This window comes from Balaenoptera acutorostrata, chromosome 10 (assembly GCF_949987535.1).
Source record: "Balaenoptera acutorostrata chromosome 10, mBalAcu1.1, whole genome shotgun sequence".
Taxonomy (NCBI): Eukaryota; Metazoa; Chordata; class Mammalia; order Artiodactyla; family Balaenopteridae; genus Balaenoptera; species Balaenoptera acutorostrata.
Window position 1 is genome coordinate 83,081,126 of NC_080073.1, and position 12,546 is coordinate 83,093,671.

At 53.8% G+C, this 12,546-nt stretch overlaps 2 protein-coding genes across 2 annotated transcripts; both read left to right on the forward strand.

Annotated features, from left to right (window-relative positions):
* Positions 1-581: 581 nt before the first annotated feature.
* Positions 582-2,055, forward strand: FKBPL (FKBP prolyl isomerase like). The gene is made up of 2 exons (XM_007193915.3): positions 582-758; positions 932-2,055. Exon 2 carries the CDS (start codon positions 1,006-1,008, stop codon positions 2,041-2,043), a length of 1,038 nt encoding a protein of 345 aa, XP_007193977.2. The 5' UTR covers positions 582-758; positions 932-1,005; the 3' UTR covers positions 2,044-2,055.
* A 516-nt stretch (positions 2,056-2,571) lies between these two features.
* Positions 2,572-12,189, forward strand: ATF6B (activating transcription factor 6 beta). The gene is given in 19 exon segments (XM_007193916.3): positions 2,572-2,699; positions 3,073-3,152; positions 3,292-3,370; positions 3,619-3,710; positions 4,233-4,368; positions 7,070-7,155; positions 7,296-7,431; positions 7,522-7,653; positions 7,815-7,948; positions 8,611-8,796; positions 8,889-8,980; positions 9,421-9,600; positions 9,762-9,869; positions 10,055-10,136; positions 10,340-10,410; positions 10,631-10,742; positions 10,884-10,968; positions 11,489-11,695; positions 11,698-12,189. Coding segments are annotated over 19 exon segments (2,124 nt in total). The 5' UTR covers positions 2,572-2,593; the 3' UTR covers positions 11,718-12,189.
* The last annotated feature ends 357 nt before the right edge of the window (positions 12,190-12,546 follow it).

The window sequence follows — 12,546 nt, forward strand, 5'->3', positions numbered from 1 at the left end:
CTCCCCAGATAGTGTGTAGGCACATCAAAGTTTGAAAAGCACTGTCTAAGATTTCTTGAGGAAGAAGAGCTCGAAAGGCATTAATGAATATGAGGGGAAAGGTAAGGCAAGCCTCAGGTGGTCCCCTAAGGGAATAGGGCCGGTTGGGGAGAAAGGTTTTGTTTTGAAGCACCCTGGATTGAATGGGCGAAGAAGCTGGCGGGTTGACTCTGGCTGGGAGCCCCGAATGTAGGAATAAGGAGAATAGCACAGGGGGGCCTGAGGTCGCCAGATATAAGGACTGGTCGCTGCCGTGTGACACCAGCTCCACCATTCCCCGTTATATTCTCATTCGCCCCTATCTCCCATTCCAGGCCTTCCCTAGATTTTCACTCTCAGTAGCCTGGCCAGCCGTACCTCGCCTAGTTAGGTTTGATTTGGCCGAGCTCGGTTGCTAAGGCCTGGAGCTTCCCGGTTGCGGGGGCGTGGCGGGTGAGCGTGTGGGGGAAATGACGTCACGGCCAAGAGGCGGGCTAACCAGACTTCTCCCTCCTCCCGATTGGCTGCTAGGATTTTAACTAGATTCACTGTCTCGCGGGCTCCAGGGTTAGCCGTCAGTGTCTCTGTCTAGCTGTCCCCTGCCCACCCCACCCCCCGACCGTCCTCTCCGCCTGGGGCAAGACTCCGAGGACAGTACCTCAGTAGCACTTAGCTTCGGAAAGAGAGGTGATTTGAAGGGTCCGGCTATTGCCGCCAGGCGAGGCGCTTCGACCGCCCAGGTACTTTTTGACTCGATCGGTGTCCGTAGTTGGGACGGCTACCCAAGCCGCAGGGAATTGTGGAACTTATAGTTCTGGGTTAGTTCGGGGTTGGAACGGAGGCTCGAGCCGGGAAAGGAATCTAAATAAGATTCCTGCCAATGACATTGTTTTTATTTTTATTTTTTAATCAGGTGCGGACCTGAACCTGGTCCATCCCTTTCTGACCAAAACTGTTTACCCACATTGGAAGGGGCCAGGCACCTAAATGGAGACTCCACCAGTCAATCCAGTGGGAGAGAAGGACACCTCTCAACCGCAACAACAATGGGAAAAGAACCTTGATTTAACTACTCAGATTAGGCAGCAGCCCCGAGACCCTCCTACTGAAATCCTTGAGCTAAGAGTGAGCCCAGATCCAGACAGCCAAACTCTAGAGAATCCTCAAGAAACTGAAAAACTGGCCACTGGACTTGAAGGAGACTCTGATAAGTCTCATGGATCAGCCAGTGAGGTGCCAGAGCCCCTTCAAGCCTCTGATCTCTGGTCCTGTCCGGATGGGAGCTTTGTCAAGAAGATCATAATCCGTGGCCATGGCTTGGACAAACCCAAGCTGGGCTCCCGCTGCCGGGTACAGGCTTTTGGATTTACTTTGGGGTCAGGGCTGCCAGAGGGCTGGACAGAGCTAACTATGGGGTTAGGCCCATGGAGGGAAGAAACCTGGGGGGAGCTCATAGAGAAATGCTTGGAGTCCATGTGTCAAGGCGAGCAGGCAGAGCTTCAGCTCCCTGGGCGCTCTGGACCTCCTATCAGGCTCACACTGGCCTCCTTCACCCAGGGCCGGGACTCCTGGGAACTGGAGGCCACTGAGAAGGAGGCCCTGGCTAGGGAAGAACGTGCAAGAGGCACAGAATTATTCCGAGCCGGGAACCCTGAATTGGCTGCCCGATGCTATGGACGGGCTCTTCGGCTGTTGCTGACTTTACCCCCACCTGGCTCTCCAGAACGAACTGTCCTTCATGCCAACCTGGCTGCCTGTCAGTTGCTGCTAGGGCAGCCCCATTTGGCAGCCCAGAGTTGTGACCGGGTTCTGGAACGGGAGCCTGGCCATTTAAAGGCCTTGTACCGAAGAGGGGTTGCCCAGGCTGCTCTTGGGAACCTGGAAAAAGCAACTGCTGACCTCAAGAAGGTGCTGGCGGTAGACCCAAAAAACCGGGCAGCCCAGGAGGAGCTGGGAAAGGTGATCATTCAGGGAAAGAAACAGGATGCAGGGCTGGCTCAGGGACTGCGCAAGATGTTTGGCTGATTAAAAGTTACACCTTAAAAGAAATAGGAACCTGTGAAGTGTGGTCTATGCTGTGAGATTTGGGGGTGGGGGGCCCAGAGGGAGGGTTTCACCCATATCCCACTCCCAGCTTTTGCCTTCCTAGGGGAGGTAGCAGTGGTCTCAGTGTCCCTCTTTACCCTTTTACCATTAAAAAGCCATATGGTCACGTGTGCTATGTTTTGGGTGGCTTATCCATCTCCGAAGATGAATAGAAGCCGTCTACACTTCTAAATTTAGGACACGCTGGGGGAGACGGCTGAACTCCAAAACCTGTGAGCTACATTTCCTAGGCGCTTTCTGGCTGGGTCCTGTTTGGCGCATGCGCAAATTTCACTGCCCGGTTCTGCGGAGGTGCTAGCCTCCTGCCGCACTCCCATTGGCCCGGCCTGTACAGCCTCCTCTTCTATTGACTCATGTGCTCAGTGCCCAGGTCTCTTACTGGTCGGTAGAGCTTCCGGGACGTCCCCTTTTTTTTAAGAGTCAACTGATTAGTTGATGATGGGGAGAGGCGGGCCTTGGGAGCCGTCTCATGGTTGGGGGGCGGGGGGGAAAGATGGCGGAGCTGATGCTCCTCAGCGAGATTGCGGACCCGACGCGCTTTTTCACCGACAATTTGCTGAGCCCGGAGGACTGGGGTGCGCGGAGTGAGGCCTCGGGGAGGGGAGAGGGCTGTGGCGTACTGTGACCCTGAGGCACGCAGGAGGAAGCGGAGACGCAAAGAGGAAGGCTGGGCAAATACGGAATGCACCACCTGAAGGAGGGCGGAACGGGAGGCTAGTTGTGCTTTCGGGGGATGCGGGAGTTGGGGAAGACCTCCGCTCCTGCGGAAATATGGAGTTGTTCCGGGGTCGGGGAGGGAGGGGCTGAAGTTCTTTGGCTATATCACTTTTCAAGTGGGCGGGCGGTGGGTCTGGCCGAGCCGAGCCAATGAGGGATGGGTCGAGGGCTTTGTGTGGATCCGAAGGCTGCGCTACCGGAAGACCCCCCGACCCTCCGCACCTCTTGCAGACAGCACCTTATACGCCGGCCTGGATGAAGCGGCCGAGGAGCAAACGCAGCTCTTCCTTTGCCCGGAGCAGGATGTCCCGGTATCGCTCCCCAGCCTTGTCTTTTACGCTTGGTGGGTGAGGGTGGTCCCAGAACCAGGACTCATCCCCAGGCCTGAGCTCATCTGGAGCCACCCCTTCATCCTCACACTCCTGCCATCTAATATCCTCCCTTATTCAGTTTGGCAGCAGTTCCCTGGACTTGGGGATGGATGTCAGCCCTCCTGAACCCCCCTGGGACTCTCTGCCTATCTTCCCAGGTAAGCTACCCTGTGTGATTCCCTCATCCAGAAACCCTGGTCTTCCGTTGTTTCCCAGAAACTGCAATTCCTCTTATCCTCACGCCTCCTCCACCTGATTGCCTGTGTACTCTTCTCCCTCTTTGATTCTTTATATGTGCTTGTTCCCCCTTGCCCCAGTGAGGGGTCCTTACCCCATAATCTTGGGCACTCTTTGGACTCTTGTCAGGCTCTGCTTCCAGGTTATTTTCTAACCCCTTTCTCTCCAGATCTTCAGGTGAAGTCTGAGCCATCCTCCCCCTGCTCTTCCTCCTCCCTCAGCTCTGAATCGTCGCACCTTTCTACAGAGCCCTCCAGCCAGGTGAGAGTCATCTCCCTCCAACTGTTTGTGGCAGGGACTCAGCTCCCTCGACTTCACCTATAGATGCTGAGGGAATGATTTGTGTGCTGTGAGTCATGGGGTGTTGGTGGGGGGCTTCTTTTCTGCCTTTGCCATTTCTTTTATATCCTCATTTTTCACATTTCCGTTCTTCGGTTATCTAGAATTGAAAGTGGAGTTTTTTAATATACAGAGAAATGTGGCAGCCATGGGAAGCCTGGGAAGAAGAGAGTTGTTAACTGCTGAGAATTCTGGAACTGTTCTTGTCCAAGTTGTCCACTCTAAGGCAATATTTGAAATCATGAGACTTCATCACCCTTCCCAGGAATAAAATAGAAAAAGAGAACAAGAGGCCAGACACAGCCTAGGGAGATGCTGAGTATGAATGTCAAGTAATTGGTGGTTTGTAAGCTCGAAAGCTTTTGTTCTTGCTCTTACTCTCAACATGTCCTTTGTTTTCTTTCCTTGTTTCTGCCCCCCTGCTTTACCCCCACTCTTACCCAGGCCTCTGGTGTAGGGGAGGTGCTGGTCGTGAAGTCAGAGTCCTTGACACCCTCACTCTGCCTCCTGGGAGATGATCCAACATCCCCATTTGAAACCGTCCAGATCAATGTGGGCCCCACCTCTGATGATCCCTCAGGTAATAACAGCCTGCACCATCCTCAGGCTTTACCAAGGTAGAGTGTATGTATGCGTGTACACACGTGCATGCACATGTGTGTGTGGGAAGCGGGAGTGCAGTCAGGAGGACGAGTTGGAAAAGGTGGGAAGGAGAAATGGCAGATAACCAGGAGAGAGGCCAGGAGCAGGAGGGAGGATTTCAGGAAATCACAGCCAGGGAAGCACAGAAGAAATGGGGATGATTTTTCTTTCTTTTCTTGTTCCTAGTCACCTGTTGTGTGATTTAGCTTCCTGTTGCTTTGCATAAACTTGCAGACAGTTTAGGGCATTTTTGTCTATGTGACTTTCCCCCTGAAGGTTTTATTATAAAAATTTTCAAACATACAGAAAAGTTGGAATACCATATACCCAACTCCTGGATTCTACAAGTAACGTTATTTGTGCTATTTTGAAAAGCGTTATTGAGTTTAGTTACTCTTATATGTTTATTGAGCAGCTACTCCATGCCAGATACGGGACAGGGTGCTGGAATTGCAAAGGTGCAGAACACGTTACCACCACACTGACTTCAGGCTCCTGTAGTGTGGTGGGGGGAAGAAAGCCAAGCAAGGTGTGCTAATTCTAGGGTAGAGACTGTCACAGGCGCCCTGAAAGCTCACAAGAGGGGGCCTCTCACCCGATTGGAGCTGGCTTAAGGGTGTACTCTTTGTGGAGAGGCTTCCTGAGCCGAGTTTCAAAGGACACATAGGAATCAGCCAGAAGAAGAACGTGGACACTGGTTGTGTTTGTAAGGAACCTGCATCTCTTTAGAGAGGACGTGAGGAGGGGGAGTAGAGAAGGGCCAGGAGATGCAGAGGCTGCAGGGCCAGGTAGGAACCCTGCTAAGGGACTCTTAGCTTTTTTCCTGTGGGCAGTTGGGAGCCTTTGAAGAGTCAAGCAGGAGAGCAATCTGATTAGGGAAGAGGACTCTGGTGGCAGAGTAGAGAGTGGATTGCAGAGACACAGGACTGGAGGCAGAAGGAGGACCAAGAAGGAGGTTCATGAGGTTTATCAAGTAAGATACTCAGCTGCTGAGAAGAAGGCAGATTGAGGAAGCATGAATTAGAATGGATGAGTGCAGTGACCCCCCACCCCGGGCGTTGAAGACAGATAGGGGTGAAAGAGTGTGCCTGGGTTTCTGGCTAGGGCAGCCACCCGGTGGGTGAGGGTACCGATCACTGGATAGAGACTGCAGGAGCAGGAGCCCCCTGGTCAGGGAGCATGGTGAATTCAGTGTGGGACGTGTTGATGATTGATTTCAAAGCTACTTCAGGGTTTCCTAGCGCCGCCTGCCTTTGGTTGAATTTTAACCAGAAGCTAGAAGGCAAGAGAGCCCCATGGTGCACTCCATTCATGTTTTCCCCCGGGCCTCAGAGTAGGGCAGGGAAAGATGGAGAGTGGGTTTGGAGGGACAAACAGCTCATATCCAGCATACGATTAAATGTTACAAAGAGGACAAACAAAATAGGGATTGAAAAGTCTATAACAGCGAAAAGATTATTGATGATTTTGCAAAGGATAGTGTTTTTGGAGTCAGAGTCTCCCCTGGTATTTAGGTATTTTTTGAGGGCCTGTATTTTACCCATCACTTTGATAGACATGAAGCATAAAACATAGTCCTTGCTTTTGGAGAGTCTCATGAGGGTTATAACATAATAGCTCAAACAGTGGTCACCTCTGGTTAATAGCTCAAATAGTGGTCACCTCTGAGGAGGGGATCTGGGTGTCTGGTTGACAAGGAAGGGAATGAAATTCCCTTTTCACTGAATTCCCCTTCCTTCCTTTGGGATTTTGTATCATATGACTGTATTACCTATCGAAATATATAAGTAGATATGAAATTTTGAAATAGCAGTGTTGGCAATCATATAATCAAGTATCAAAATGTGTGCTGTGGACCAGAGGTAGTAGCGGACCATTGACCTCGGGGCTGAATCTGGCCCTCAGACGGGTTCACCTCCATGGGGCAATCAACAAGTCTTATAGATAGGTTTTTTTTGTTTGTTTGTTTTGTTTTGTTTTTTATAGATAGGTTTAACAGAAGCCATGAAGGCTCAGAGGTGACTGAGCTTTGAAGGCTGACAGTAGGAAGAGAATCTGTATGAAGGGACAAGCAGTGAGCCCTGTTGAAGCCCAGTTGAATTTAGGTGAACGGTGAGGCATGAGAATGGAAGTGACCAGCAGGCAGCTTGGGAGTCAGGATCAGGGTGCAGGGGAGCAGTCAAGGGTAGAGACGCAGACTGGGCAGTTGTCAGTGTGGCGAGGCGTGATCGCGTTGGGCCAGGATGAGGTGGAAATCCAGCCAGACAGGAATCTGGGCCCATATGAATGCTGCCATATCCCCCTGCTTGGGCCTCCTCCATGTGGATGGACAAGGTGTGTGAGGAAGAAAGAGGGAGAGCAGAAGCGCAAGGACAGCCTTGAGGGAAACTGAGCAGTGGTGAAAACAACTGATGGGGCCACGGAAGGAGAAAGGGAGTCCTGCGTAAAGAGGCAGGAGGAGAGGCAGCAGATTAGCAGCTCCATGGTGCCCCTCCTCTGGATTGCCCTCCTGGGCCAGAAGAGTTTTCCTTGCAGGTACAAGGAGAAATGACCATGTCTCCCGTTTCCCCATCTTAGCCCTCCTCTCCTTCAGTGTTCGTCTGATATCCAGCTTTCTGTCTCATCCCACTGTCCCGCAGATGTCCAGATTAAGATAGAACCTGTCTCTCCATCTTCCTCCATCAACTCGGAGGCTTCCCTGCTCTCTGCGGAGTCCCCCAGCCAGGTGAGCCTCCACTTCCTTCCCCCCTCCAGCACGCCGGTGCGTTCCTTCTGACTCTCAGAGGTGTGAGAGCTTTCTCTTCTTCAGCTCCGTCTCCTCAGCACTCCTCCTGACTCACATGTCTTCTGGAATGCCCCACGTAGGCTTTTATAGGAGAGGAGGTACTGGAAGTGAAGACAGAGTCCCCATCCCCTCAAGGGTGTCTCTTGCGGGATGTCTCAGGCCCCCCACTTGGAGCTGTGCAGATCAGCATGGGCCTGTCCTCTGATGGCTCCTCAGGTAATGAGGCCTCCTGACACCTGGAGTCCCTCGCCAGAGGCCTATAGTCCTGACATTTCTTCTTCCTTCCTTCCTTTCGCCTTCCTTCAGGCAAACCCCTGCCCGCCCGGAAGCCACCACTGCAGCCCAAACCTGTGGTGATAACCACTGTCCCGATGCCACCGAGAGCCGTGCCTCCCAGCACCACTGTCCTTTTGCAGCCCCTTGTCCAGCCACCCCCAGGTACTAAAGAAGGAGAGAAGGAGGTGGCCTGGATTGACCTTCTCAGGGGGCTCACAGCCATTGAGCCTCCCGATGCTTGGGTGCTCAGGTGTGGGTGTGGACATAAGGAACCCACCTGACTTCCAGCTCTCTGACCTCCTTCTCCTGTCCACTTGCCCCAGTGTCCCCAGTTGTTCTCATCCAAGGTGCTATTCGAGTCCAGCCTGAGGGACTGACCCCCCCTGCTCCACGGCCTGAGAGGAAGAGCATTGTTCCAGCTCCTATGCCTGGGAACTCCTGCCCGCCTGAGGTGGATGTAAGCATTTACTGGGGAGGAGAGGAGTAGGACTAGTAATGGGAAGGGAAGAGAACTGTCCTGGGAGAGAACTGTGGAGTGAGAAGGGAGCGAAAAGTGAGGAAGCAGGCCCGTAAGATGATCCTGAAGGTTAGAGTGGACCTCTTTTACGGATGAGTATCTACTTCATGTAGTTTTAGGGTCCTTAGGTTTGCTATCCCTGCAGATGGAGAAGTGGGCGTGGTCTTAGTAAATCAAAGGCAGGGGAGTCCTACTGTGTTATAGAAGAGGGAGGCTGCTTCCTAGGGGAAAACCAGGTAAACTGTTCTCTAATTTTAGCAAGCTTCAACTTCGGGTCCTAAAAAGGAGAACTGAGGAGAAGGAAGACCACCCATCAAGGAAAGGAACTGCGGTTCCACCAAGAACCAGGATGGGGGAAGTTCCTCCTATAGTCTGACTTCTCTCAGCTCCGAGGAACAGGATTAGGGAGTGGTTGAGAGAAGGGCCCCTTCCCTGGAATGTTTTGGCAGAGAGGAAGAACCTCTCTCTGGCTCTGTAGGTAGAGGTTAGGAAGGCAGGAGAGTGGCCCGTGTGAGCTTTGGGTAATGGGCCCCTGGAGTTGGAGGGTGTGATGCCGCTCTCCCGCCCCTCTTTCCCTCGCTCTCTGACCCTTTTGTGCCTAGGCAAAGCTGCTGAAGCGGCAGCAGCGAATGATCAAGAACCGGGAGTCGGCCTGCCAGTCCCGGAGGAAGAAGAAAGAGTATCTGCAGGGGCTGGAAGCTCGGCTGCAGGCGGTGCTGGCTGACAACCAGCAGCTCCGGCGGGAGAATGCTGCCCTCCGCCGGCGGCTGGAGGCCCTGCTGGCTGAGGTAAGACCTGGGTGTCCTTGGGAGACCCGTGGGGGTACGGGCTCCTTGGGATGACTCACCCTCTCTGGCTTCTCTCTTTCTCTGCGTCTTAGAACAGCGAGCTCAAGTTAGGGTCTGGAAACAGGAAGGTGGTCTGCATCATGGTCTTCCTTCTCTTCATTGCCTTCAACTTCGGGCCTGTCAGGTGAGACCCTCCCCAGAGCGTTCTGGGTGGAGCCCACCCCCCGGCTGCCTGATTGCCTGCTCTGGCACAGTCACTCTCATTACTTGCACACAGACAGCTCTGGTGTCCTTGGCACTGATGGTGGGTGTATCCAGTCCCTTCTTGTTCCATCATTTCTCTCATAAGTGTTATGTCCTGGAGGAGATGGTGCTGAGAACATTGATAAAAATAGTGACTATTAAGTGCTTAGTGAGTTCTGGGCCCTCGGTTAAGCACTCTCCTTTTCTCATGTTTTCTGGCTCGATGAGTAGGGACTGTTCTCATTCCGTCCTACAGATGAAGAGATTCAGTCTTGTAGAACAGATCGGAACCAGGTGGGCTATCTGTAGAGCCCTCCCTCTTAACTAGCCCCTCAGTAAAGCTGGATTTCTTCCTCGTGCTCTGTCCTTTCCTGTCCACAGCATCAGTGAGCCTCCTCCAGCTCCCATCTCTCCTCGGATGAGCAGAGAGGAGCCTCGACCCCAGAGACACTTGCTGGAGTTCTCGGCGCAAGAGCCAGTTCACGGAGTCGAGCACCCCCAGCATCCCTCCCAGGGTCCCAAGGAGACCCAGCCCAGCTCCACGGGCCCCCCAAGTTTCAGGTGAGGAGAGGGCCCTCTCTCTTTTGAGTGTGTCTTCTCCCCCAGAGTTACCTTTCCTTTTGAGGGGAGCTGGAGTTGCTCTCTTGCCAGCATGACCTTCTCCGTTGATGGGAGAGCACTGGGCAGCCTCAGGTCATTGCCTCATCCCTGCCTCACTCCAGGAACCTGACAGCCTTCCCTGGGGGCACCAAGGAGCTGCTGCTGAGAGACCTGGACCAGCTCTTCCTCTCCTCTGATTGCCGGCACTTCAACCGAACCGAGTCCCTGAGGTGTGGGGCATTCACAACTGGGGCGTCTTCCCTCTTGTCCCGAGACCCCTCCACAGACGGCCTGGCTCTCCTTGTGTGCTGAAGCACCAGCTATCTGGGCCCTCTCTCTTCCCTCCTATGTGTGGGCGAGGAGAGTGGGAGTCTTGGCCTGGCACAGAGGTTTTACCTGTCCTCTGCTTCCCCAGGCTTGCTGATGAGCTGAGTGGCTGGGTCCAGCGCCACCAGAGAGGCCGGCGGAAGATCCCCCAGAGGCCCCAGGAGAGACAGGTAGGAGGGGGTGGGGCTGGTTCAAGGAAGGCCACTTGAAAACAAGGGCTAAATGTCCTGGGGATTTTAAGTGGGCATCTTGTTATGGGGGTTTGGGGGCAGTAGAAGGGTGGGTGTGAGGTGGCGTCAGCTTCCAGGGGCTGTCTGTCTCTTTTCCCTTTTCCCTTCACCCTCTTCAAATCCTTAGATACTTCTCCTTCCAGAAGTCTCAGCTATGGAAGAAGTCGCCTCCAGTTAAGGCAGTCCCCACCCAACCCCCTGGGCCCCCGGAAAGGTGAGTCTTGGGGAGGCACTTATTTATTAAGTGAGGTTCCACTCTAAAGAGCTGTACCCCCAGGAGCTGCCCTGTGCTCATCATCATTGCCACCAAGGGCATGATGCTTCCCTTATCCCCTGGGGGTCTCCTGTCTTTCTCTCATCCTCTCCCCCCTTCCCCACTGGGAACTGGGCACTGGGCTTAGTTCCTCGCCAATCCCGTTTCCCTGCCCGCCTAGGGATTCTGTGGGCCAGCTGCAGCTATATCGCCAACCAGACCGTTCGCAGCCGGAGTTCCTGGATGCAATTGACCGACGGGAAGACACATTTTATGTTGTCTCCTTCCGAAGGGTGAGTTTCTCCTCCTGGCCCCATCCCCATCACCCTGGGTTCCCCAGCAGTCTGTCTGCAGGTTGAGCCTGTAGAGTAGGGCCGGGGAGCCTGTCAGCATCTTTTCCTCCACCCTCCCAGCCTGGCCCCTCTTTTTCCCAGGACCACTTGCTGCTCCCAGCCATCAGCCACAACAAGACCTCTCGGCCCAAGATGTCCCTGGTGATGCCCGCCATGGCCCCCAATGGTAATTTTTTCTCTGCCCAGTGTGGGGAGGGGTCCTGAAATTGAGGAATAAGGAAGTTCCAGTGGGGAGACCCAGCATGAGGAGTTGAGGGGGGAGATGGGGACAGGAGCAGTAATTCTAGAGAGATGCTAGATGCATGGGTGAGAAGAAGCCAGAAATGACTGGAGAGAAAAACAAAATGCAGGAGACTGCTGGGAGGAAGATGAGGGTGCGGGTCCTCCCTAGGTGAAGCTGCTTAGGGTGTGCTGGGCAGAGGGGTGTGGGCTGGGAACCTGCCAGACTCTTCTTTTTTTTCTCTTGCTGTCCTCTCCTCTGTGACCTCACACTCATCGATGTCATTTTTTCCCCTACTTCCTTCCTTCTCCCTGCACCAACTCCCTCCCTCCCCTCTCATTTAACTCCCACTGGGGCTCTGCCTCCTAATCACTGCCCTTTCCTCCCTGTCCACCTCTACTGTTCTGACCCCTCCTCTCCATTTGCCTCCCCCTTCTCCTCTTTCTTAACTCTCCCCTTCTCACAGAGACCCTGTCAGGCCGGGGGCCCCCGGGGGACTATGAGGAGATGATGCAGATCGAGTGTGAGGTCATGGACACCAGGGTGATTCACATCAAGACCTCCACAGTGCCCCCCTCGCTCCGAAAACAGCCATCCTCAACCCCGGGCAATGCCACAGGTGGCCCCTTGCCAGCTTCTGCAGCCAGCCAGGCCCACCAGGCCGCCCGTCAGCCCTCTACCTCAATCATCCCTGACCTCTACGACTCACACTGACTTAGAACTGGGGGGCAGGGGGTGGGGACGACCAAGTGGGACTGTTTCGAATTTTCCTGATCCCTGGGCTTGGGGCAATTGGTAAAGGAAAGACAGGGTATGGGGGTTAAGCACTTATTTGGAGGTGGGGGGAAGTTTTCCTCTCTTCTCACCCCTTTTTGGAATATAGGGCTCCTCTCATTTCTGTGAACCCTGTGTCCCTGCTTCTTTCTTTGAGGGTGTTGAATGAGCTTAAGTTTTGGGGTAGGTGGGCTCCTGTACACTCTTTATTCTTTTGTTTCTGTTTGGGGGGTGGAGGTGGGAATTTAGTCCCCAGGCGGGACTAGGGAAGTTTTTACATTTTGGAGCTAGTTCCTGAGAGTCAAGGAGGAGAGGTGGAGGGAGGTCAGGTGTATGTATGTGCATATCTTCTTTTTTATTATTAAATAAACAACTTGGAGGGAGTTGAAGGAATGGCGCGTGCCTAACTGGCTCATGACGGGGAATTTGGGGGAAAGTGACTTGCATAGGGCCAGCGTTCAGAGAATCAAGTACTGAAGACATGGCTGGCTCTGGGGTGGGGTGGGTGTGCGATCACAGAGCTCACGTCATCCCCTCATCCCCACCCCTGCAACGCGGGTATGTCTGGTGTCTAGGGGGGGAGCGGGGGAGTGGGGGAGGGCTGTCCCATGGCGTGACAGGCTGGAGGATGCAGATCCCGGAATGTGTCTGAGTAAACAGGAAGGACAGGGGGCCCCACGCCCTTCAGGGTGAGCGTCCTCCCTGGGTCCTCTGCATTCTTGCAGGTTCTCCCCGCCTTGCTTTCCAGGA

What these genes read in the sequence shown, in the direction of transcription:
- FKBPL (XM_007193915.3), top strand. Translation starts at nt 1,006, where the DNA reads ATGGAGACTCCACCAGTCAATCCAGTGGGAGAGAAGGACACCTCTCAA.